This window comes from Calonectris borealis, chromosome 21, assembly GCF_964195595.1.
Source record: "Calonectris borealis chromosome 21, bCalBor7.hap1.2, whole genome shotgun sequence".
Lineage (NCBI taxonomy): Eukaryota > Metazoa > Chordata > Aves > Procellariiformes > Procellariidae > Calonectris > Calonectris borealis.
The window spans coordinates 8,325,297-8,350,709 of record NC_134332.1 but is presented as its reverse complement, the minus strand read 5'-3'; the positions used below and the strand labels follow the sequence as shown (position 1 = coordinate 8,350,709).

The 25,413-nt window shown below is 54.7% G+C and overlaps 1 protein-coding gene across 1 annotated transcript; it reads left to right on the top strand.

Annotated features, from left to right (window-relative positions):
• Window positions 1-263: 263 nt before the first annotated feature.
• On the top strand, window positions 264-24,899 carry FAM163B (family with sequence similarity 163 member B). Its single transcript, XM_075170672.1, has 3 exons — window positions 264-557; window positions 22,248-22,363; window positions 22,529-24,899. The coding sequence occupies exons 2-3, from the start codon at window positions 22,271-22,273 to the stop codon at window positions 22,916-22,918; spliced, it is 483 nt and encodes a 160-aa protein (XP_075026773.1). The 5' UTR covers window positions 264-557; window positions 22,248-22,270; the 3' UTR covers window positions 22,919-24,899.
• The last annotated feature ends 514 nt before the right edge of the window (window positions 24,900-25,413 follow it).

Sequence of the window (25,413 nt, the reverse complement as noted above, 5' to 3'; positions counted from 1 at the left end):
GCTCTGTGAGGTGGTGACCCGGCTCCGGGGGGGGGCAGCCCCGCTCTCCCCCCGCGCCGAGGCCCGACCGCGACCACCGGGACAGGCCCGCATCCGGGGAGCGTGGGGGCTGCGGGGGGGGAGACCCGGCGGCCGCCTCCCGCTCCGCCGCGGCGCGGGGCGGGGGGGGGGGGGGGGGGGATGCGGGCGGGGGCTGGCAGCACGCGCCGCTGCCCGTGCGGCCCCGGTGCGGGGCTCGGGGGGGCGCCGCTCCGCTCCGCGCCGCCGTCATTGGCGGCACCGGCGGCGCTGGGGCGCGGGGCGGGGAGGGAGCGCTCCCCCGCAGAGCCGCTGCTGCCGGGCCCGGCCATGTGCCGAGAGGGTGTCTGCTGCCGGCTCGCCTGCTCCGCACCCTGAGCTGGCGTCCGTCTTTTTATTCTTCTTCTTTTTTTTAATTTTAATTTTTTTAAAATTATTATTTTTTATTTGTTTGGTTTTGCATTGATGCTCTCCGAGCTGGAGACTTCGGGAGACGCGGTCCTCACCTGAGAGATCCGGCACAATTCCCCCGTTTGAAGGTAAGCGGGGAGGGCAGGGTGGCGGAGCGGGGAAAGGGCACCGGCGCGGAGGCTCCGCCGCTCGCAGGCGGACCTCCCCCGGCTTTGCCTGGGCTCCTTCTCCCCGGCCGTGCCCCGTCCTTCGCAACGTTGGGGTCTTTTGCGGTGCTTTTCCCCTGTTTACTTCTCTCTCCCTCATCCCGCCCTCCTCCCGGTGCATCCTCAACTGCCTTTCGGCAGCGGTGGGATTGCTGCTCCGCGGGAACCGGAGCTAACCGCCGCGTCCCGGGGGAATGCCTGCAAGGAGGAAAGCAGGCAGAGGATAGCCCCGGCTGCGAGGGTTGGGGCTGGGAAGCGATTTGGAAGGGGGAGGCAGAGCGAATAGGGACATGGAAAACTGCACAGCATCCGCTCCCCGATAGCCTGTCTCAGGGGGACTGGTCAAGTCCCACCACCTTAGATCAGGATGAAAAATACTGGGGTGCTCCAGGCTTGGTTTTCCCTGGTCCTACAGCATCTGTAGTTTCAAAGCCATGCCTATGAAGGAGGTCATGAAAACATCTCTCAGGGATGGAGTGGGAAAGCTGCCCCCATCCCATGCCTTGCCTGGGTGTGCGGGTCATGTCCTCCTCTGCCCCGGGGACAGCTCGTCCTCCTTTGCACGCTCAGCGTGGGGCTGAAGCTGGCCTCTCTCGGTAGGCTGTCTGGGCATCTCACCTGGAGCCATGCGTCTAGGACAAAGGTTTGTTCCTATCTTGTGTGCTGGCCCCGAAGGACATAGAACCCCCCACTCCATCTAGATGAGTTTGTAGAGACCACCCCAGCCCCAGGTTAGGCAGCAAACTAGCCCGCTAGCTCACACGCAATGAAGCAATGGTGATGGAGAGGAATCCAGAGTTGAATGCAAGGAAGGTGATAGCACAGTTATCTGGGGGTTGTTTTTGTCACTATTTGGTTAATACAGCAGCTGTCTAGGTCTGCGCTCTCGGAAGCACATGGATGTTGTTTAGTACGTTAAAGGTAGTCTGCAGGCTCAGAGGGGCTGTGGGAGGGAGAGAGAAATCCCCCAAGGGAAGATGGCTTTTCATTTCCCCATATCGACTGGTTTCAGACAGGATTATTTATATTTGACATAACAGATCACCAAACTTGGAAGGTAGTGGGGGTGTGCTCATACTCATTAAGGTAGACAGTTTTCTGACAGAATAAATTAAAGGTAAGAGAAGACTGCACTTTGAGGTTCAACAGATTGTCTTCTAGCCTAAAATGAGCGGTGAAATCAGCATAAAACCTAGATGGTAAAATCATGTGCTTCAGTCTTTCATGATGGATGCCTGTCATTTTACGAAACCTGGTGGATATCCCAATGTTTAGAGTGCAAACAGTGCTCCTGGGTGACCTCGTTTGAGCACAAGTACCCAGAATGATGGGGTTTTTAGTCATTGTATCTTGTGTTCACTGAATAAGCATCCAAATTATATTGCTGTTAAGGGAAAATAGTTTACGTAAATTGTGCATGAACTAAGTGCCTGAACTATCCGCACACCTGTATTTAGGCTCTTGCCCCATTGCGATGGCATGTGAATAATGGAAGGTTGTTTGCAGCCTTTTGTGGTTGGTTTTCATCTTGTCTGAAATGAGCAGAAAGATGGATTACGGCTGTCAGTTGGTGAAAAGAGATTTCAAACACCTTAAAGACAGTGCAGCTGTAATTAGAAGTGTAACCTCCTTCCTCTGCGTGTCAGGATTTCTGTGCAGAATGATGACAGGACCTCTTAAGGAACAGTGCTGGTGCTCAGTAGATATAAAGTATCTTCAACAAAATCCCCCGCAAAGTGACTGATGTTGATTTATCACCCCTCAGTACATTGGTTCTCACTTACGAAAGATGTGGGGATGTGAGGGGAAAGGAAGGAAACAGAATTTGTTCCGTTCTGTTTTCCTGTCAGTGAACACAGATTACAAATACAGGCAGTTCTTAAATACCTGTGCCTATCCGCACACAAAAGAGTTGCAGAACGTTACCAGCGCCGTGGTTACTGGCTGTATCTCTGCCGTGTTTCTCTTTGCTTTCCAGCAAAGCCTGGTAGATCGGTCTAGCTCCTGATCCTTTTCCGTTGCAACTGCAGCAGTCCCCAAGCCCTCATGTAGGTGACACGAGAGTCAAGCCCGAAGGTTTGGCCTCACAGGCTTTGCAATCTAAGGAGAACACGTTCAGAAGTGGCTAAGTGACAAAGGACCCGCTCGCTGTCAGTGGCGTATTGACCCAAGCCTTTCTAAAGGTATTCCCATGTCTAAACCTGAAGAACACCTGCTGACCCTACAGCCGTACCCGAGCACCCACCTTAGGATCCTTTAAAAGTTTTGCTGGGGACCGGATACAAAGAGGTAAAGGTACTTAATGCCCTCGGGCATTTATGTGCAGCCCAGAGAGCTCAGCTGCATCCTCACGGGCTGAAGAAGTCTGTGCCACTGACCTTTGGGCATGTCAGGATATGTCCTCAGTGCCCAGCACGTGGGTCAGTGAGGGGTTTTGGAGCTGGCCAAGCTGTAAGGTATTTACATAACTCGGACCTTTTCATTTGGCTGCGCAGTGCCTAGCTGCATTAGCGCTGGTGTAGGAAATGGGGATAACTTGGTACCTTCTCACTCGTTGTGTTCTGGTACCTGGCTGCCGTGTTGTCATGGATATGGATAAGGACATGGATAGTGAAGAGGTGCTTGTTGCTGTGCCATGGCTTGTGATGCAACTGATAACGTTGAAGAAGAGCAGAGAAGGGATGGAGGAGAGGTGGCAGGTGTTGGGGGTGAACTTGCAACTCATTCCCATTCTAATTTACACTTCTTCCCCTGTTGTCGTCTGTTATCTCCTTCTCTCCTCATAATTTAATTTATTACAGTAGGCAGGATTTGTTCACCCTTTGCCTGAGGAAAAAGCATTTATTCCAGCACCACAGATTGGCAGAGGGATGACAAATATGTTGGGTGATGGACTCTGACCCTCTTCAGACCTTCCAGCCACATTCAGATCACAGCTGAGGCCAACCCTCAGGAACCTGCGAGCCCTTCGATCCCTGCAAGAACAGCCCTGGGCAGAGGTCAGCTGGAACGGTTGGGGAACAAAATTAAAAGTCATAATAACATTTTGAAACATCCTTGGACCTATTTCTCTCTGGAAAGCCTAATAACAGCCATGACCCATTAATAGCAGTTCGGGTCAACAGAGGGAGGACCTGGCTGCCATGGACTGTGCGGTTCTCAAGCTGCCTGTGTCAGAGGCAGCGCGGAGTGGGGACGGGAGTGGAGCTGATTTAGCTACAGATTTCTCACTGGAGTCGGGGGCGCAGCAGTGTAAGCTGCAGCCTGGGACACTGTTGGGAGATGCAGGCATCTCCCTCAGCGTGCACTGGTGCTCCTCTTGGCAGGCCATGGAGTGGAGACAAGAGATGAGTCAGGGGCTGGGGGAGTTTTGTTCACTTTCTCACTTCAGACGGAGTTTTATCTTGCTCGTTGGGTCAGAGCTGGTGTTCAGCTTCATTCAGAGTAATGGCACAAGATGGGCCGAGAGGTCTTCCCCAAGTTTACCTGGCCACGAGGGCAGCTCAGCCCCTCCTCGCTATCTCCAATACTTCTCTCCCCATCTCTTACCTCCAGACAAAAGCCATCCGTAGTGACAAACCACCCAGCATGGCGGTTTGTGAGCTTGCCAAGCTTTGCTTGACAGCAACCCTGATTTTCTCCCCAGCTGGAAAGCACGTGCTACTTGTACCTGCCCATGAGCTCCAGGGAGGGATGCAGCTCCTGCACGGGGCTGAGTTGAAGGTGCACGGGGCTCTGCCGCCCTGGGAAACATCTCCCTGCTCCACAGCTTTTATCAGAGATGGAAACTTGTCACATTCTCTCTGCAACAATATCTGATGTTATTCAAGCAATTTGCCCTTGGTGCGTTTCCAGAAATAGTTAGGCCTACAGTAGACACGGGTGACATCTGGATGCATTACCGTTGAGTTCAGAAACATTCAGTAAACAAGACAGGATCTATTGTTTAAAGGTTCGTTCGAAAGGCTCCTAGTGAGTTATCTGGCCGTGCAATGGGGAAAGCCTTAATGGCACTGTGATAATTGCCTTTTTCTGAAGGACATTTTAGAGGCAAGTTACCAGAAACTCAAAAGCAAGTCTCAGCCCGTCCTTGCCAGGCCAGGGACCTGATCCATCCTGAAAATGTGAGGAGTTTTTCTCTTTACTTCAGTGCTGGTCAAATCAAGCCCGGGAAACGTGCATCAGGCTGTGGGAAGAGCAGGCTGGGGGGCACAGACAAGGGTTTGGGGGAGACCACCACCGGTTCAACAGTAAAAAAGTCTCAGATCAGCGTAACAGGGCAGTGTTCACATCAGCAGGGAGAGAAAGAGCCCTCCCCGAGGCTTTGAAAAGAAAATAAGTGTCATTAGCAGCGGGTAAGGCAACCGCCTCTGAGCACCTGAGCCGAGGGCGGGAGGCTCTGCAGGGAGAGGGGGCTGGCAAGGTCTGCCAGCGCTCGGAGGGCTCAGCGAGGCCACAGTGGGAGACACTCTGCAGCCCACATCTTTATTCATCACGTCCCTGTACAGTTATTAGCCTTCTTATAAAAAAAGAAAATCAAAGAAAAAGAAAGGCGAGTGGATTTTTGGCAGAAGCAAAGTGCCAGCCGTCATCCCCTTGCCCAGGTGACAAGGATGCTGCTCACGTGTAGCAGAAGGGAAGAGATGTGGCTTCGCTGTCACTCACACCAGCCTTGCATCTGCACGCTCGCCTGGCAGAAATCACTCCTGCCTTCTTACCTTGGCCCCAGGGCAAACAGAATTAATTCTCATCATTAATGTCATGCCCCTCGGAGTGCCGTCATGGGGAGGAAATCACCTCGCGGTCTCCCACATCTTTCTTTTGGTTTTGCCACTGATTTTCTCTGAGGGCAGGTGGAGGGAGCAAGGTCGGGGGGTGCCCATGGAGTCCTGGAGCCGACGGGAGCACTCTGCCCACAGCGGGACCATCCCGTCCCGGGCGCTGGCTCCAGCCCTCCTCTGCCTCATCTGATGCTGCCATGAGGCTGTGTCAGAGCTGCAGAGGAGCTGTTCAGAGCTGTTCAGAGCTGTTCGGAGCTGTTCAGAGCCCACACACCCCAGCCTGCCTCTCCCTATCAGTCTTCTCCCTTCTGTTCATCTGCTGGGCTCCAGCCCTGCCCTCCCGCGGGTCAGTCACTGAGATATCAATTACGAAAACTTAGGTGGTGAGATAACCATCGGAAGCTGCCAGCCTGAAAAATAGGCTTTGATGAAAAAGCTTGTAGGTTTTTTGTTTTTAAATTGCTACTAAACTCCAGCTTAGGCTCTTCCAAGGCTGCACTGGTTGGCCTCTCTTGGGCAGGGGATAAAGGAGATGATCCTCTCACTAGGCAGGGGACGAAGCCCTCCGCACTGCCAGCTTTAGGTATGGCTTTGAGGCCACGCTATGGCTTTTCTCTAGGTACAAGTTCATCAAAGGGTCTGAGCCGCAGAAGCTCATAAGCTCATTAGATTGGGGGGATTGCAAGTGGTGGGCGCGCCACACAGCTGGGATTTCCTTCCTTTCTGCTGGAGGGGACTCTTAGCAAACTGGGAGGAAAAGTCCTTTGTGGTTTCAGTTTTTCCTGTGCAGAGCGGTCCCTTGTTCCTCAGCTGCCTGAAAATCTAGGCTGGGCCATAATGGACAAAAGTGGCCTCTTGTAGCACTGCCTGTTCCGCTCGGACCTGCAGAGCTGGCATCAGTCAGCGCCAGACTGGCTCTTTGCTCACTGAGAGTTTGGGACTGTTCGAGGTTAACACATCAGCCTGAACGAAAGGAAACTGGCTGCCTGGGGGGAGATAAATACCCAGCTTGCTGGGTGATGTGGCTGCTTTGAAACCCTCTGGGGACTGCCGCAGCCTTGTGACAGATTCAGAAGTCGTCGGCTCCCCCGACCTCTCCCCAGCTCGGGTCACTTCAACTGAAGTGGATCAAAATGTCTTGAGATTCAAAGACTTGTAAACCAGCACTGATCACAGCAGAGAGAGGTCTTGGACTTTGTTGTAAAAGATCATATACGGGCTCCATCGAAGAGGGTGTTTGCTGTGGTGATGCGGGAGCGTGCCTGGAGACGGAGTTCACAGGCAAGTGCCAGACGAGTCCCCGAAGCGGCTGCCTTACAGCCTGCAAATCGCAGCTCCGCTAAAGCATCCACTTACAGGCACCGTTTCCTGTGAGAAAAATAACTTACCTGTAAATAGCTTTGCTCATTTTTATTCCCAATATTCCACCTTCGCTCCTCTGGGTTGTTTGGTGGTTTTTTCCCTAGGAAATAATACAGTATTTGCTGAGGTGACTGGCAGGGACAGTGCAATCCCTGTAAGAGCTCCTGTTCGGCAGCCCGTGTTTGCTTCCCCATTTAAGCGGAGGATGTCGCTTGGGCTTTACCATGCAGTTTACATCTGGATTCCTTTGCTCTCAGTGTGGATTTGTTTTAAGACCTGTCGTGGGTCTTCCTGCCAGCGCTTTGGCAAACCATTAACTCTCTTCTTTTTGTTGCCTGTCTTCATTGCTCGATTACAATTCATTGCTCGATTACAGCTTGTGTGGTGCAGGGAGGCTCTCCCTAATGGGTGTCTGCCGGCATTGTCCGTGCAGGCAGTGATGCTCGTTCTTCCTCCTGGTTTCCCACCCTTGCATCGCAGAACAATAGCGTGCACGTTGTCACTCTTTAGTTAACAGCATACACGTGAGTTACATAGCAAGACATGACGCCTTGTGTGGCAATCCAAGCTAAACTCCCTCCTGGGGAGAAAATATAGTGTGGAGGCTGCCGGAGGCTCAGTTTTGAGCAAGTGCTGCGGTGCCCCGGCTGCGGGAGGCTGGCCTAGGAAATGCACGGCCTCGCTGTTGGGGATCTCCCCCGTCTCCCTCTGCAAGCCAATGCGAGCAGGGATTTACAGGGATGCAATTTATAAGGCTCTCATGTGGAAGGAAAAGGAGGTGTCTTGGTTTGATTGGTGTCGCCTGCTGGGTAGCTAAGCCCTGGAAAGATTAGTGGTGGGATCTGGGGAAAAAGAGCCGTGCTGCGAGTGTGGGAGTGGAATTGGGAGAGGAAGGATAAGAAGTGTTGATTTGGGTTTGCTGTTAGGCGAATTTTGTGTTTTTATTGTTATATTACACAAAGGAGGGGCTGGGGGAATAATTCAATCTTACATTTGTCCCGTGGGTTTCTGTTGCGACTCCTTTCCTCCTGCAAACAGGGACAGGCAAAAAGCTGCGTGGTTCAGCCGCTGCCCGTGGCCGCAGCTCTCCCAAGAGCGTGCCCCTGGCAGAGAGCGGGGCCAGCCCCCCCTTCCCCGCCCAAATGCATTAAAGCGCTTGAAAGATGTTTCTCAAACCCCTCCAGGTGACCTCTCCGATCCAGCTGGCACCAAAGCCATTTTCCTACTGATCGGAGACGAAGAGGTACCCGGCAAAGGGCAGCTCCGGTCTGCAGCGCCGGGTGCTGGCACCGCTGGGCTCGCTCTGGCGCGGGCAGAAGCTCTCAGGGCGTTCGGCACCTCGGGGGCACAAACCCCCCGTGCCTAATCCTGGGCTGTAAGAATTGCCGGGTTCGTGAGCGGGATGATCCTGGCTGCTCTTTGCAGTGGAGTCCTGCTGGTATTCCCTCTGGCCAGCGCTGGATGTGACATCCCGTGGGCAGGCATAGCCCCCTGAGATAAAGACAAGCATAATATGTATGCAATTAATATTAGACAGTTCCAGCTTGCTTTTTCTGATTTGCAATGGTTTAGCATTACTGTCTTCTCAAGAGTTATTCCTGATTCCCGCAGTAGCTCGTGGGAGCAGATTCAGCCCACAGAAAGTGGGGTTTTCTTGGTTGCACATATTTTCCCTTGTGTTTCTGGCATCACATCTTTGTTTTTGTTGTATTTTTAAATAAAACGACAAAGGTTATAGAAAACACAAGACTGTGATACCAGTTTCAGAGAAACCAAGCGCTGATCATACTTGCTTTCTGGTTACCTTTGTGAATTGTTATATTGTTGAATGTTAGGATTGGCAGACAAAGGGTTGGTCTTTAAAGTACTCTCTGACTTGATAGATAGTAAATATAAAACATGAATATTGCTGGGCTATGGCAGTACTGTAGACTGCAGAGGATTAAAGTTGCCCAGCCTCAGAAATGCATAACGCTGGCACGCTGTTGCTGTAGCCAGTGCTTGGATTTTGCTAAAAAAGAGAAGATTTCCAAAAATGAATAGAGATGAGAATAATTACAGGAACCTGAAAATAAAAAGTGCTTTGTTAGCAAATGCTAACATTGCCATATAACCTGAATATCACAATCTTGTGCAATTTCATGATATCCTAATTAAACCAACCAGAAGCAGAACTGAAGCATCCTGTGATCCCAGCAGAAATTCCTGGACTTCCACGTGCTGCCCAGTCTCTCCGCTGTCAAGCCCAGGAGCAGTGGCAGCCAGGTTGCAGGGTGTTTTATTAAACAGGCCCGTGGTTTGAGACAGCAGTGAATGTATTCCCGATTCCCAGAGGAGACCTGTGCTCTGTTTAACCTTGCGGGGGGCATCTCCTGCAGGCAGAGCTCCATCGCGAGTCGGGCGCCTGCGTTTCGATGGGCTGTGGTCTGCTAACCAGGCACAGGGCAGTTGAAGATGCTCACATTTGCAGGACTGGGTTTTGTAAGACTTAAACTTATCCTAAGCAGGTTTCTATATGGTTTACCGTTGAGGCAGGCTGTTAATGAAGTGCTCGTTGTGGTACGACAGCATCAGCGTGGCCAGGGTGATGTCTGCATAGCTCAGACATCAGCAAAGGTTCCGTGAAAGGTTTTGCTACTTTGGTTATGGGTTCCCGATTCATCACAACTGCAAGGTTAGCTCTGGGGCAGAAAGTGTTATTTAACAGTATAAAGTACCTACTTCCAATGAGTTCAAGCAAACCTGTTCAAGTGAAGTGAGCTTACTCACCGTGCAAGTGAAGAAAGGTGAAATCCAGCTGGGATTTGGAGGGTGGAGTGGGGCAGTGCTGGGGGGGAGTCTCCTCCTGCTTTCCAGGGTGGATGGAGGCATTTCTGCGTGCACGTCCCTACGGGGTGACGTGATCTGACCCCCCCCGGGGCTGCGGGAAGCACAGCCCGTCCCACAGCAGGTACGGCTGCTGCTGGTGCCCTGCCCCGTCCGCCCTTCAGCAAGGCCAAGGAAGGGCTCAAACACCCAGGGGTGATCCAGAGCGCCGGTCTAAGGCTTGGCTTTCAAAGAGAAGCTACTTGGCATTTTCCAGTCCTTTGAGATGCCGCAAGTCAGGCATCACTTAAGCGAGGAAGGCAAAAACTGCAGCTGCTCGGGAAGATGCCGGCGCTGATCCGCTGCAAACACGCGGAGTGCCGAGCCTGGCGGTGCAGGCATCGGACGCCAGCAGAAGCGGTGGGAGCGCCCTGCCCCACCAGCCTCGCCTGCCTCAGTTTCCCATGCCGTTCGGTGCCGGCGGTAGCATTGCTTTGGCTCCTGGGGATGGCGAGAAGATGGGAGAGTGAGTGTGCGGGGAGTACAAACCACCGCATCGCTCTCAAGGGCCTTTCTAGCATCAAGGAGTCATTTCAAAGGCAGGGGTTGCGTCGTCCTAATGCTGACGCTAGGCAAAAAGATCCATCACGTGTTTTGATTTCTGAAAGATGCTGTCCCTGGGAACAGTCGATATTTCAAACATTTGATCCCAGCAGCCCTGTTAAGCCCACATGGTTTTGAGCAGAGCAACCTGTGTGAAGGTTTTCTCTGTTCCTTTATTTGCCTAATGACGGTTGTCAGCTGAGCTGTATGAATTACTTTATCTTTTCTGCTTTTTTGCTTATGATTTTGTTGTTGTGGGTTTTTTTTTTCCTTTGAGCTAAATCTTCCCCTCTCTCATCTCCCAGGAAAAGCTGTAACAGAATTAAGGTGAGGAAAAAAGGAAAATTTACTGGAACCGGTTCAGTGTAAGTTGCCAAGAATTTGAAAATTACCCTCTCAGACGGGTCTGTATTAATTCCCCTGATGCAGCAATGATAAATCCTTATTAAAAAGGATAACATAAGGAGATTTTACTGCCTGTAGGAAAACTCCTGGTCACAAGCAATGAGGAAGCCCATCGGCCTCTTCTTCATGATCAGAGCAGTTTGCAACTGTGCCTGTCCTTCCCCATGAGCTGCGGCGCTGAGACCAGCCCGAAGTGCGCGACGTTACGTTGTTCAAGGCACGGATACGAAGCAAGGCAAACGCCATGTCCCCAGGTCCTGCGGACAGTGGCTCTGCATTGGCAGCAGCACCAAATCTCTGCAGATTCACTGCTTGCACCGGCTCCCCGTCTCTCTGGAAATCCAGTCCTGGGAGCACCACGCGGACAGTAATTTAAATGAAGCAGGTTTTGGCCTCTGACCATGTCAAGCGGCATGACGGTACGTGTCTCGCTCGCCGTGCTGACGAGAGGGGGGCTGTGAGGGCTCCTTCCCTGCCCACCGGCAAATGCAACTCGTGCCCCACACAAGCGATGGGTCAGGCAGGGCAGGGAGCGCAGGGCTAGAGGCAGCCTCGCACGCCAGTCCTTAATATTGACGCGTTATTTCCAGAATCACTGAGCTCTCTCTCTTCTCTTCACTTCTTTATTCATGCACCGTGCTACCTTGCTGGGCTGGAGTGGGAAAAACACTCTGCTTGCTTCTCGTTACACGGGCTGAACCTGAGCCTTTGCCAGAGCAACGTAAAGCTGTAGCTATGGAAACTCCCTACCTTTTTTGTGACTTTTTTTTTTTTTTTTTTTTTTTTTTTTTTTAAGGCAGCAGCATATATCTCTTTGGAGATCCCAGGTGGTGCCTGGGCAGTTGTTCAGGCAGCCCCGAGGGCTTGTCTCTGGGTGGTCGCAGCCAGCACCCAGGGAGTCACCCCGTGTCACGCAGCAGCAGGAGCTGGAAGCGCAGACCCCGGTCACACTGCAGGGACTCTGTGTCACAAGGGCAGAGGAGCGGGCACTGGTGAGGAGTAAGCAGGTTGCATGGAAAGCCGGAGCCCAGGGCAGCTCAGGAAACGGTGTGTGACAGCGGGGTGCTGGGGGGACAGTGTGGGGCTGTCACCGCCCATCAGCTACCCACCCACAGCCGGGGGGGCAAGGACAGATGGGTGCTGGTCCCCCTCCTGCCCGGTATTGCAGCTGAATGGAGGGTGGTCCCTGGAGCTCTCAGGTTGCTGCATTTAATGAGCACCAAGGAAATGGGTGCTGCCTCCACCCCAGCCTCTTTGGGGCCGTGAATCCTGAGCAAGTGAGAGCGAGTTGTGCAGCTCACAAAGACTTTTAATCTGCCGAGGATCTTCCCATCCCGCGGAGCTGTGTTCATACCTCTTGGAAATGCAAAGCTCTTGGATTTACTGCTTACTGGAAGTGTACCCTGTACGTGCCCTTCCTTCCCCAGCCCCTGATCGATGGCTCATCTGCGTCCCAGGACGTCTGCAGGGGCCACCGGGTCAGATGTGGGGACTCATCCTTCCCAACCACCGGCGTAGGGGGTGGAAGGAGCGTGGAGCTGATCCCAGCTCGCTGCTTACCCACTGCCTGGCCTGGGCGAAGCCACCTTAGCGTGGAAATGGGCTGATATTTGGTAGATATTTGATATTTTCAAGCAACCTAGCTTCAAAAGCAGAGCCTTAACCAGCCCAGGGCTCAGTTTTCCTGTCTGTAAAATGGGCATTGGCATAGCGATGCTTTCCCTCTTGGGCACAGTACTGCTTCATTTGCCAGAGCCGGAGAAGAGCCGGGGCCAGAGGCCCTGGGCTGAACCAGGGCGTTAGCTCAGGTGTTGCACAAAGGCTGAACGTGCAGCTGGGGCTGGCTGCTGGCTGCATCGGCTGCTGCTCTTCTTGGTGCTGCGCGGGGGTCTGCGTGGCTTTGTGGTTGCCTAAGGCAAAAGCTAAAAGGTGCAAACAGGAATTTCGAAGGATGTAGTGTTTCTAACAGCACAGGGCTGAATCCCAGCAGGGCTGACTCAGCCCATCTCCCCCTGGCTAGTTGCTGCAATGTCTTCCCATAAAAATGAGGCTCTGCACAGCCGGAGCCAACAAATCCCTGGAGCTAAAGCAGCCACTCTTGGGAGGGCCACCATGAGAGCTGCTGCTCCTGTTGCTTTGCATGACCATCAGAGGGTACCAAGACCTTGCTCTCCCTCTGTGCAGTGTCCTTGTCCCCAGGACCGTCGTGGATGGGAGTGCCGGACCCATCCCAGCTGCGGTGCCGGCGCCCCTGGGGCCGGGAGGCAGCTCCAGCTCCCAGCCAGGGTTGTAATCTGCCGAGAGCTCAGCTGGCAACTCTGTGCCAGTCTTTTCCTGTCCGCATGCCCCAGCAGTCCCGTCTGAGCCACAAAACCCTGCTCTTGAGGCATTTGCCAGGAGATGCGACAGCGGAAAAGCTGGTGTGAGCTATTGGTGTCAGGCACCGGGTCCCCCGGGGCACCCCGGGGGGTGTCGGGCTCCCGGGGCAGCAGCCTGAAGAGCTTTCACAATCCAGGTGAATGGAACAATTCTGGAAAGACTTGCTCTTTCAGGAGGACAAATTCCCTTTTTCCTACCTTTGGTGCATCATTTCAGCAGCGTTTTCTGACAATTAAGGTTTTTTTGATCTTTCCGCCGGCGCTCCAGCAGACTGTGCCTTGCTGGGGGGCTGCGGTGAAGCCCTTCGCAGGACGGCGATGGAGAGGGAGCCGTGCCTGCTCTGTGAATTGCAGGAAAAAGTACTGATCAGGAGTGAGATTTATCGTTAGTTCTCAGTAACCTAACCCAAGTTTTTCAGGTTGGCCAGGGGACGTTTACTGCAGAACTGCCCTGCTAGGAGAAGTCGCGGGGTGGGTGGGTGCTCCCCACCCTCTGACTTATTTCCCACTCAGCAGTGATTGCTGATAGCTTATCTCAAGCTGCTAATACCAAAACCTGCTCTCTCTGATGCTAATATCTCAGGCTGACTAAACCATAATTCATGAGGCGATTAAATGATGCAGGGTGGAAAGACAGCCTGTCTTTCTTTCTTTTTTCTTTTTTTTTGTTTTTGAAGGAGTTTAGGCTGCTTACGTGTGTTTGGGATTACAGCCTGCTTTCCAGCTGATGTATGGAAATAATTCCTGGTACTTAAGCAGAGTGTGATTGTTTGGGCAGTGAAAGGTGGGATTGGGGAGGGTAAAACCCTCTGGTGTGGTTTGACAGCAGCTCTCAAATCCTGACAGGGACCGGCTGGCTGCGAGCCCCTGCTGCGGCAGCTCACCCTGCGCAGGGTCGGACCCGGAGGCAGGACCATCACGTCTGCACCGGTTCCTTCCTTGGGCCTGGTTTTTTGGGTTTACCTCTCCTGGACTGATGCCAGCGTAGGGCTGGTGTGCGAGGATGCTGTGCAGCGCCGAGTCGCTAGCATCCCTATCGATGTCGCTAGCATCCCTATCATCGATGTCGCTAGGATCCCTATCATCGATGTCGCTAGGATCCCTATCATCGATGTCGCTAGGATCCCTATCGATGTCGCTAGCATCCCTATCATCGATGTCGCTAGGATCCCTATCGATGTCGCTAGGATCCCTATCCGTGCTTTTTAGGATGCGCTCTGTACAGTTTTACAGAGGATCAGAAGGGCAGAGCAGGGTGAATATACCCTGCTTTATTCCAGGCGATGCTGAAGTGTCCGCAGACACCTTCCCTTGTCCCTTTGGGACAGAGATAACAGCACCTTTGGGATGGCCCCAGGGGCACTGGAAGGGGATGCTCCCGAGGGCAGCGCACACACCGTCCAGGTGATTCAGCGTTTTCCCCCGTCCGTCCCCAGCGGCACCGCTGCACTCCGTTCAGCATCTGCAGCCATTTAAATTCATGCCTGGAGTTCTGCTTAGTAAGCCTCAATGCCACTTTGATGAGCTGTGCAAATATTATTTTTCATTAGGCGTGATTTGGTTGTATTAAATGACATTATTGCCTCATTATTGCAGAGCACATATTCCCTCTCGCGCGCTGCTGGGGCAGGCATCCCCTCGGTCGATGCGCTTTGAAGGCAGCCTGCTTAAGTGTGCTGAAAATTCAGATGGCTCACTAAGTGCCAGTCTCTGTTTTAAAAACTAATAATGGTAATTGGTGGGAGGGGTTCCCTAATTGTCCCATGAACTTCTGGGTTTTTTTAAGCATCAGGAAAACCCAAAATTCAGAGTGGCTGTTGCTGTATGATGTATCTCCTGAATAGCCTGGGCCTCCTTTGCTGGGTTTCATTGCCGATGAGCTGCCTCGCACAGGAGCACAGCCTGGCTGCTCTGGCAGGGACACCCGCAGGGATACAAATACGGGGTGTCCTCAGCGTGTGGAAAAAGCTTATACAACTTATTGGAAAAGCAGCGGCTTTTCTAGGAGTTTTCGGGCTGTCGTGCAATATTTAACAAAACACTTTGGATTATAAAATTCTCTTTTTTAATGATATATAATATCATTATTATATATCGTTATATCAGATGATAATAAGAGCAGACAGAAGGAGCAGGTCACTGTGACATTTGACTGTCCCCATTCCCCATCTCAGCCTGACCATTGGCACCAGTCTAGGAGCACTGGAGGAGCATTTCTGGCTGTAAAGGGCAGAGCTGAGAACGGGCAGAGAGGAGAGGAACGGTCCCCTGGAGCAGTTTATCGTGGATTATGATTGATGCAAACACGAGGGATACATTCCTGTATCGTCCCGATGCTCATCTTGCATTAGCCTGATGTACCTCCAGGCTTAACTCCCACTAAAACCAGCACGGGAGAGCACCGAGCTGGTGCCTGCGAGCGGAGAGGGCTCTCTCGTACCCCAGGTCTCGTCACCTTCCCACGGCCATGGTGTTGTCCTCCTGCCCTCGGCCGTTCCCAGGCGCCCGTGAGCCCTGGTCCCCAGCACAGCCTGCCCCGAGCTGCCGTCCCAGCCCTGCCCAAGCCGCCCCGTGCAGCGCGGGAGCCTGGAGGTGGCCGGGATCCTGTTCTGCAGAGCTCAGCACTTTTCCAGCAATGTCCTATCTGCTGAATAATTTATCAGGCGCTGTGTATAGATCGCCTTTGAAATGTGTCTGGACATCAGTGGGAGCTGAAGTAGCGGGGTCTGTCCCAGCGGGCAGGAGGGCTGGGGGTGCAGTAGCGGTGGGGGCGGGGGGGAAGCTGCAGGGGTCACTGCAGGCTTAGCTGAACCGTGAGTTACCTGTGTGAGGGTATTGGTGATCTCTGTAATTGGTGCTCTAAGGCCACCAGAAGGGGACATGCAGTGTTAGGTGGGTGTGAAATGTTTTGCTCCCCATTCTGATTTATCGTTTAAAAGCCCACGGCAGCGTTAGAGTCTGCGAGTGCTGGCCCAGACCTGGCTGCATCTCCTGGCCGGTGGAGCCTTCTCCGATGTGCCATAGACTCAATTCCAAAAATCCTTTTTATTCCAGGCACTATCAATAGTGGTGCAAACCCCCATTTTCAGGGTAGGGAAAGCACATCCCGAGCGCAGGAGCTGCTCTGCAAGGGGCTGGTGCCCCAGCAGAGATGGGGGCGAGCGCGGTCCCTGCGGGTGCGGATGGGAGGATGGGGCTGCTGGGATCTCTGAGCCGCCTGCAGCACCCAGGAGGACCCATCTGCTACGGATCAGCCTGGGAAATTGTGAGTAGCATTCTCCAAACGGGGGACAGCAGGGAGTTAAGTACCCTTCGTTCATAAAGCGTTCAAAAGAAACTTGGAGTATGGGGTGCCTGGAGATACTGGGGGGGGTCCCACATGGGAAGCACTTGTGCTGAGATGGGGAAACATTGATTGATGAGGCATGTCTCGTCTTGTCCTCGTGTTGAGGAGTGCTCAGATGGTCTAGCCGAAGCGATGGGTCCGCAGGCACCGAGCCCCCACGCACCCCTTCCCCAGCCCACCCGCTGTCAAGCCTGGCTGTTTAAATCCCTGCTGTTTACGCAGAGCATCAGCCCCCAGGCCGGGAGTGCTGCCGTCAGGAGGAAGAGAGAGAAAGCAAACAAAAGTGATGCAGGCCTTCTGCTTGAAGTGTTTTTCATATGGAAAGCCACATTCTCCGCCTGTGTTTCTGGCAGCTGCCCTGTCCCCTGGCTCCGTAAATGCAAAGTCTTCCCTGGCACGCTGCCCGGCTGTTCCTAGCAGCCCGGCTCTTATTCATTGACTGGGTAGAATTACAGGAACTGGGGGAAATGCAGAAATAAGGCTGTATTTGCCACCAAACTGTTTTTGGCTTCTAACTTATTTGCTGCTTTCCCACCTCCCAGGCTGGTGGCTGCTGGCCGGGCAGTGACTTTCCATCACCCCAGTGCTCTCCCGGGTTTACCCTCGGGCAGAGCCGTGGCACTTACGTGGCACCTGGGGGGACAACAGGGCAGCGTACGCCAGGCTCACCCTGAAACTTTGCAGCATCAAGGGCCCAGGTTCAGTCTCCTCTGCCCCGGCCAGTTTATTATAGTGTGATTTCTTGTCACTCTGGACCAAGGTCCTGGGCCACAAATGCTGCCTGCACCCAGCTCCGGGACGGAAAGCAGCAGCAGCAGCAGCAAGACCCAGCGGCTGAGGGAAGCGGCGTCTCAGACAGCCGGCATCACTCGGGTGCTCTCCTGTTTCCCCAGCCTCTCGCTGAGCTCTTTTCCTTTCTTCTGAAGTGGGCTTTGGTCAGAAGTGTCGGCATCAGGGTTCGTTGTGCCTGGATGAGCTGGGAAATGGCCACATTGCCCACCCAGGACAAGACCTGTGGAGCTCGTGACCCTCCACCACGGAGGGTCAGGCTCGTGCTCCCCCCGTACGCAGCTGCTTAGCCCCCAGTTTCCACGTAGGACTTAATCTTCCCAACCTGAACATCCTCCCCATTGAGGTCCCTCCCTTGGTTGTTCTCCCCAGAGTGACCCAAACGAGCTGACCCACCACCACCAGCCATCGCTCGTGATGCTCGGAGGGGGGTCAGTGCTGGCAGCCTGGGGACCCTGCCTGGGGGGCCGTGCTGGCGTGCAGGGTCTCTCCCCCCTCGGAGGCCCTTCCCAGGTGCAGGAGGACACCCACGCAGGGCTCGGCGCAGAAACAACTCGGCCAAGCACGCAGCACGGCCAGGGATGTGCTAGTGCAGAGCAGAGCCAAGACAAGGCAGGATGGTGTTACTTCAGGACAGAGTGCTGGCCTCCTCCGCGCCCTGGGAAGGGTGGGGTGGGTTTTTTTCTCTTTTTTCTCTCCTTTTTCCATCTTGGCCATTTGGAAGCGCAGGGCAGAGCTGATCCCCGCTCCCCTCTGCACGTGTGAGACCACCGTTGTGATCAGCAGAACGGCTAGGACGAGGGCCAGAGGTCTCCTGCAGAAGGTTTGGGCTGAGTGTCCCTCGAGCGTGGGGTGTTTCTGGCTGTGTGTTTATTCCTGTGTGTTTATTATGGTGGGGTCCAAGCTCCCACCTGCTCCAGTGCTGGCATACCAGGCGTGAGCAATCCTGCCAGCACTCACGTCTGTGCTGCCACTTGTTGTTTCGTACCTCGTTTGGCTACTTTGTTTAAATCTCCAGCTTCTGGAGTCAGGTGAATAAGGGCAATTCCCAACTTCCTTGTTAAATACAGAGCTGTGCTGCTTCTGGCTGCAGAGGAAGCAGGTCCCAGGGCTGCTGGGGGATCAGGTAGGACAAGCCATGGGCTACAGCTCTTCTCAGGTAAGACACGGTCTCCTTGTGCAGGCAGTTTCAGCGGGACCAGCGCTCCCTTTATTTGGTACTTGCTGTGACAGCACTTCCAGCAAAAGGCTTTGGGGTGACTGTGTTGCCCTGGGGATGGGAGTGGGGATGGGACGGGATGGGATGGGATGGGATGGGATGAGCGGAAGCCCCATTCATGTAGAGGTCTGGCCTGAAGATTGTGCTTAAGACCTGTTAATCCCAGAAGCTGGCTTAGCTGGGCACTTGAGGGTCTCTTAAAGAAACCTCAGCATGGTCTCCTTAGCATTCCCTACGTCTCCTTCTCCCACAGCTTCGGCAGGCAGGGTCAGGCCAGTCCACAGGAGCTGGCTGTGGCTGGAGTGCTCCAGCACCTGGAGCTCAGCATTTCGGAGCCGCAGCTAGCCGGGTGTTAGCTGAAGCCCTCGGATGGGCTGAGCTCAGCCCCCCGGCTGCTCTGAAGCCTTCCTCCCACGCAGGCTCCCCAGAGGCGCTGGCTGCACAGCCGGTCTGCCCCGTCTCCCTCGCAGCGCTGTCCCAGGAGCGAGGCGCAGCTGTGAGCAGCCTCTCCTCTCCCCGCACCGGGCACCCTCGGCAGTCCAGGGGCCGCGTTCAAGGCGCTGGGGAGGCGGGGGTGACTTGGGATGATTTCTTATCCTCCCCTCTTCTCCTTTCTGCATTGTCAAGTGCAATTCTGTGCTGTCCCGTTCTCTGTTGTGGTAGGAAGCTTCCCCCCAGCCCCCCTCCATCCCCCTGGGCTGGGCTGCAGCACATCGGGAAGGTCCGTCGGTCCCTCGTGGCAGTGCTCAGGCAAAGAGGGGAGCAGAGGGGCTGATGCAGCCCCGGCTCCTAGTGAGCAGCGCAACCTCAAAGCCCATGTCCTCAGCCATGGCAGGGACGTGCAGAGGGTGTCAGCAAGGAAAGGAGCCACCGGTCCAGGGCTGGAACCGATGGGAGCTCTGCTTGTGTCTTCTCCAGGTTGCAAGGAATGGAAAAGGCAATTTTCTCACACCCTGGGACTTCCCAGCCGCTGCAGGGCTGCAGGGATGGTGCCGCTGTAGCTGCAGCAATAGATGTCCTGGCAAAAGGAGGCAAGCAGCACAGGATTGTGTCTAAAACCCAAGAGCTCAGCCAGGAGCAGCCTGTAGCAACCATGCAGGGACGTGTCCTCCATTTGTTGCAGCACGACCTGTCCTTTGTGCGCTGGGAAAGTAAAGCAGGGTGCTGGGGAAGGGGGGAGCATTGCACCCAAGCTCCCATCTACCCACAGTAACCTTGAGAGGCACCATCCCGTCCCCCCCGCAGCGCTGGGGACCACTTTCCTACAGCAAAGGGCTCCTGGGCTGGGGGCGAACAGCCTGTGCAGAGTTAACATCCCCCCGCAGCCCCTTCCTTGCTGTCTGGCAGCGATGGAGGACGTGCTGGGGGCTGGATTTGGATGGGGCAGAGGGGCTGGGGGGGTTCAGGCATCCTCGGTAGCTCGAGGGCTCCTAACGTTACCGAGGGGCGAGGAAGGAGCCAAGCGACCGTCTGCTGGGACCGCGTCTCTCAGTGCCTGCGTTCCTAATACCAGGGCTCCTGCATACTTTCTCCAAGACCACAGCGGAGCTGCAAAGCACTTCCTTTAACCAGGATATTTATTACTAAATATATGAATCTGGGAGCCTGTGGAGCGTGAAATTAGGAACAAATGTATAAAGGAGGTCTAGACAGGAATTGTTCTGCTTATGGGCCTCCACACGCTCTGCTTTCCTCCCACTTTGCACGCTGGAGAGTTTAATGCTTCCAGGTACGCAGCTTTAATCAGACAAGTATGTTATGGGAGGGAAAAAGAGCGAAATGCAAATGGTCTTGCTCTGGATGGAGCGGTGGCTGCGATGCCATGTCTGGCTGACCGCGGCTGGACAGAAACCATGAAAATTGGCTCTGTGCGACCCTCGCTGTCCCCCCAGTTAGGCGGCTGTTTAATTAACCGGCGAGGAAGCCGGGGAGCCCTCCCTCCCGAGCCCTGCCCGAGCACCTTTCATCTTGGGCTGGCAAGGAGCTTGCTAAGATGCTGATCCTCTCTGATGGGTGCAGCACCCGTCCCTGCAGGGCTGTGCCCGGCCACCCCAGAGCCGGGTACCGCGCCTGCCCTGCACAGCCCTGCCCTGGGCTCCGGGGCAGCACAGGGATTGCAAATGGGAGCAGCAAAGCACCCACGAACGAGCATTTCCAGCCGGCTCTGCCAGGCCGGTGCACGCACCCACGGCACCCGGTGCAGCCCGAGGTCTGCAGCCGAGTGCCTCTATCCTTCTTTAAACAGGAACCAAAGTTTCTAAATCACTAATGCATTTTTTGCAAAACCTTCCCCTGACTGTGTTCCTACCCCCCGAGCCTCCTCCGAGTATTTTGCCCAAGGAATGAGGGCAGGATTTGGCCCGGCGCTTGCCCTGTGGCCGCACGGTGCGAGGCGACGTTCAGATGTCGTTATAAATTACCTTCCCTCCTACAGCGCTGCTCAGCAGCAACATAAAATGTGATACTGCTTTATCCATTCAGCACTTACCCAACTTTAGCAGGACATTAAGCGCCTGAAAATATGCCACAGATTTATTTTCTTTGGAAGCGGGTTAAATCCCTGACAGATACGGTTGCTTTTCCTCGGGTGCTGAAGTAATTTGGGGCTGGGGCGGCTGGTTTTTTGTTTTAACCTGATAGCGTGAGCTGGAGGCCAGCTTTGTTAAAGTGCTTGTAGAGTAGGTGGTCAGGGTACGATTTCTCTCTTAATTTATGTCTCTTCTCCTGTTCCCAGCCCGACACTTGCGGCACTAAAGGGCTGCTGGAGCTTTTAGCTGCAGAGTGCTGCTGGCGTTAGTGCCGCTGTCTGCATAGCTGCTAGCAGGTGTGTGCAGGCAGGTATGTGTCTCCCCAGCATCCTTTTTGTGGCAAAGAGCTTGGGACGGAGGGAAGTTCAAGCCCTCCCGCGAGCTCTGGGAGCAGAGATGCTCAGAGCAAGACCCGTGCTGGCGTTGCGGGGTTCGTGCGCTGCGCTTGATGCACAGCATCTGCCTTCTGGGTGAGCCCAGCAGCACAAGAAGCAGGGACCTTCCACCGCTACCAGCTCTGTGTCAGCACCCAGATGCCTCTAAGGGGCACGCCAGGGAGAGAAGGGTGCTGGTGGTACCCCAAATGCAAGCGTGGGGCTAAGCTGAGCCACGGCATCTCCGTGGTATCCAGCACGCTTGGTCCCAGCTGCGGCATTTGCTGTGGTGGGAATGACCAGCTCGCCCGAGGCTGTCAGAAGCATTTTCCCGGGGTGCCCCCACAGCCCCTCCAACACTGTGGCTTGGCCGTGGTGAAGGCGAGGAGCTCGGTGCCTCCTGCGGCAGGCAGACACGTCCCGTACCCCAGCTCGCTGCTCAGGGAGGGGAGAGCGCCTGTCCCTGCAGTCATTAAAGGCTCACTTAGCAGCTCCAGTTATTCCAAATTAAAATACCACATTGTTTTCATGGGGAAAATGGATTATAGGCTCAGAGAAAAATGTGTACAGCTCAGAAATCCTTACTGCAAAGTTCCTTCTCCCATCACTGGAGCTCTCCGGCACCCGGCAGGAGCCAGGAAGGTGCCCTGAGTGCCACAGGCACTGAGCAGAAGGTTTTATTTCCCTTGGGTCCCCCCTCCCGCATGCAGAACAGCCCGGTGTGACCCCAGAGCTGCTGCTCACTAAATCTCTCACCCACTGCATGAAGCTTTCTTTATCCCCCTGCACCCGCAAGGTGGCATTTAGGGGGGACGAGGACTCCCTGATGGCTTTCACAAGCACCCAGTGCCAGGATCTGGCCCGATCCCACCCATCACCTCCCACAGAGCCCTCCTAGTTTCTAGCCCCTGCAAACGGGGGTGAGCTGAGGGTTTGGGGACCTGCTGCCCAGTGCATCACCCAGCGCCAGCCTCACCCCGGCCCCCGCCACACCCTGTCACCCCGTGCACTTGCTTTTGCAGGCTGTTAATGGAGAAGAGGGCGGATGACAGCCGGGACCGTGGTCATCACAGGTGGAATATTAGCGACTGTCATTTTGCTTTGTATCATCGCCGTCCTCTGCTACTGTAGGCTCCAGGTAAGGCTGGGGGGACGCGGCCCCCAAAGGGTGCTGCAGTGGGGAGGGGAGCCTGCGGGCAGCCCGGTCCCCAGGGCTGGCATGCACGGAGCAGCCCCTCAGTGACAGGGTGGGCGGTTTGGGATGCCGGCTGAGCCCCGGCCCCCCGGGGCCATCCCATTTCAGTACTACTGCTGCAAGAAGGATGAGTCCGAGGAGGATGAGGAGGAGCCCGATTTCGCCGTGCACTCCCACATCCCGCCGCTCCACTGCAACCGCAACATAGTGCTGACCAACGGCCCGTCCCTCTACGCCTCGTCACCCTTCGGCAAGAAGCCGGCACCGAGCCGGCCCGGTTGCCCCGGCTGCGCGCCGTATGAGCCCCCCACCTTCTTCTTGCAAGAGCCCCCCGAGGACCTGCACAACGGGGGTGACCGGGTGAGCTACAAGACGGTCAGCCAGGAAGACCTCGACCTGCCGGTGAGCGTGGCCAACCTGCAGGCGCTCAACCCCAACCGGCTCTCGGCCATGCGGGAAGCTTTCTCCCGCAGCCGCAGCATAAGCACCGATGTGTGAGGCGCTGGCTGCCCGCCCAGCCCGGAGCATCACATCGCGCCTCGCCGCTGCCGAAGCGGCTTTTAACAGCGGGGAGAACTTTTTGAAATTCATGGAAGCATTTTGAAAAAGAAAAAAGAAAAAAAAATTGAATGTATTTCTACGTTCTGTAGGCAGAGACGAGCTAAATGGCAATATAAAGGGGTAGGGAAAAAAACAACCAAAAGGTGAGCGAGGGCGGGGGGGAGGACGGTTGCAGCTGGGACGCAAGGTTTTCTAGCATTTTTTTTTCTTTTATAAAGAGGATTTTGATATTGTGCATCCTTTTATACAGAGTAAACACCCCCTCCTCGACATTCGGCTGGAGCACCGAGCGATGACAAGCAAGTAATGGGGCACAGGGTTGGCTGCAAAACAGCTCGTGCTGCAAGTCAGTGGGCATCTGCTGCCATGTCGTGGGGACACGCTGCAGCCGACTGCTCCTGGCCCTAGTGCACACACACACGCATGCACCCAATGGTCCCATAGCAAAGCAGGGCTGCTATTGCCCACCCTTCTGCCACCCCCTCCTGCACCGCTCCATGCTGCAGCCGTGCATGCGTGCGTGTGTGCAGAGCCCTGCCCTATTCCCAGGCTGTCTCACTCCTCAAGTTGGTCATTTATTCCCGGGTGACAGGCGCGATCCCCTCAGGGTTGGGATGGCTGGTGGGCACGCAGCCTGTCCCTGCCCTGGAGCAGCCCCATGGTCCCCCCCGAGGGAGATGGGCTGCGGGGGTTGCAAACCCATTGCATTACCTGGCCATGGAAATAATGCACGGCACAGTTTCGGATGGAGGGCTATACCTGTAGCCAGCCCTCTCCGAGGAATGAGTGTCCCCACTCCAAATAATGCCATATGCGATTTCTAATCGAGGGCTCTGCGTGCTGGGCGGGCAAGAGCATGACCGTGTATGTGCCCCCCCTACCCCCGCATGCACATTTTAACATGCATTTGGGGTTTTTTTCCTAAAAAAAAAAAGCCATGACATTTTCTCCCCATCCAGGAATGTGTCAAAACACTTTAGATTTAGGCAAAGCCACCTATTTTGCATTTTGTACCATGCCGATTCCCACAGCCGGGCAGCCTGGCCGGGGCTGCGGCACCAGCTCTGCCCCAGCTCCGCTGGCCACTCTGGATCTGGCCAGGGCATGGAGCCGGCCGCCGAGCGCATTCCTCTGCGCTAAATGTGCTGCAAAGGAGCCGTTTGGTTAATTCAGTGCTTTGGGAGGAGGAATCACTCATGGCAGCGGTGCCTATCTGGGGACTCTCATGCTCTGGTTTCTCCCGGCTGTCTCGATTCCTCCCCCCCCCCTTGCAATACTCACCGTTTGTCTGACAAAACACCCTCTTTCTCCTGAATTGTGCATTAATCAGGTTAAAAGCATCGCGCTGGACTCGAGGACGGCTGGCTCGGCCGCAGCGAGGATGGACTGGCTGCAAAGAGACTTTAATGGCCTCAGCGCTGCGCTCTGGGTCAGCTTTCCTTTTTAAAGATGCGATGGGAAGAAAAAGCCCCATCGGCTCACGAACACTGTTTGCAGCCCAGCTGGATATTTTACTTTTAACCGCGAGGGCTTTTAATTCCACCGGAAATCTTTTGAAGTACAAGTCAGTCTTTGCAAATGAGGATCTTTGACTTCCTCGGGGGTTTCTGTTTGGGGTGGGGGGGCTGGGTTTGGTTTCCTACATGTTTAATATTCCGGGCTTGGTCCCTGCGGTGCCGCATCCCGGGACGATGCCTCTGCTCCGGGGGTACGGCAGCCGCTGCGGCCACGCTCCTGTGTACAGTTCTCACCGGGGTTTGTTTCCGTGCATCGACCCCTCCTCTTCTTTGCATCTCTCGTGACCGTACTTCTCTCGCCAGCCTTCCTTTCTTCCTTTCTCATTTTTCCTTCCCGTGTAGCTTGGAAACTAAGCTCGCACTAACCTTCACCTGGTCATCTGTTGTACAGGACTTTGGGGAAAAAAAAAAAAAGAAATAAACTACTTTGACATGGGTTTTGAGGCTGACCTTTTTGTCTCTGCATCTTCAAACACAGGGCGTTGTTTGCGAAGCTTTCACCCAGGTGCAGGAGTTTTCCTGCTGCAGAGGGGAGCAACGCAGCGGTAATGGGGGGCACACACGAGTACGGGGGATGCTAAAGAGCCTTTGGCCCGGCCTCCGCGAGTCATTCCCACAGAAACATGGAGCAATAACCGCCCTCGGGAGCACGGAAAGGCCCTTTTCTTGCTGGCACCGTATCAAAGCTCTTTCCTTGCAAGCTCCTGAGAAGCTTCAGGGTCGCAGTTCCTAAAGCCACACACATAACCCCAAAGGGCCCCTAACCCAGGGCAACCACCCCAAAACCCCCAGCTCCCCCGCTGCTGGGACTTCTCCTTGCATCACTGTCCGAGCAGCCGTGATTCCCCAACTTAAAGCTGCTCTGCTCCCCCCAGGCACCAGCAAGCTCATAGCCCCGACTCCAGTGTTCCCAGC

What these genes read in the sequence shown, in the direction of transcription:
- FAM163B (XM_075170672.1), top strand. Translation starts at nt 22,271, where the DNA reads ATGACAGCCGGGACCGTGGTCATCACAGGTGGAATATTAGCGACTGTC. An exon ending in TCTGCTACTGTAGGCTCCAG is followed by an intron (nt 22,364 to 22,528) that starts GTAAGGCTGGGG and finishes ATCCCATTTCAG; the next exon opens with TACTACTGCTGCAAGAAGGA.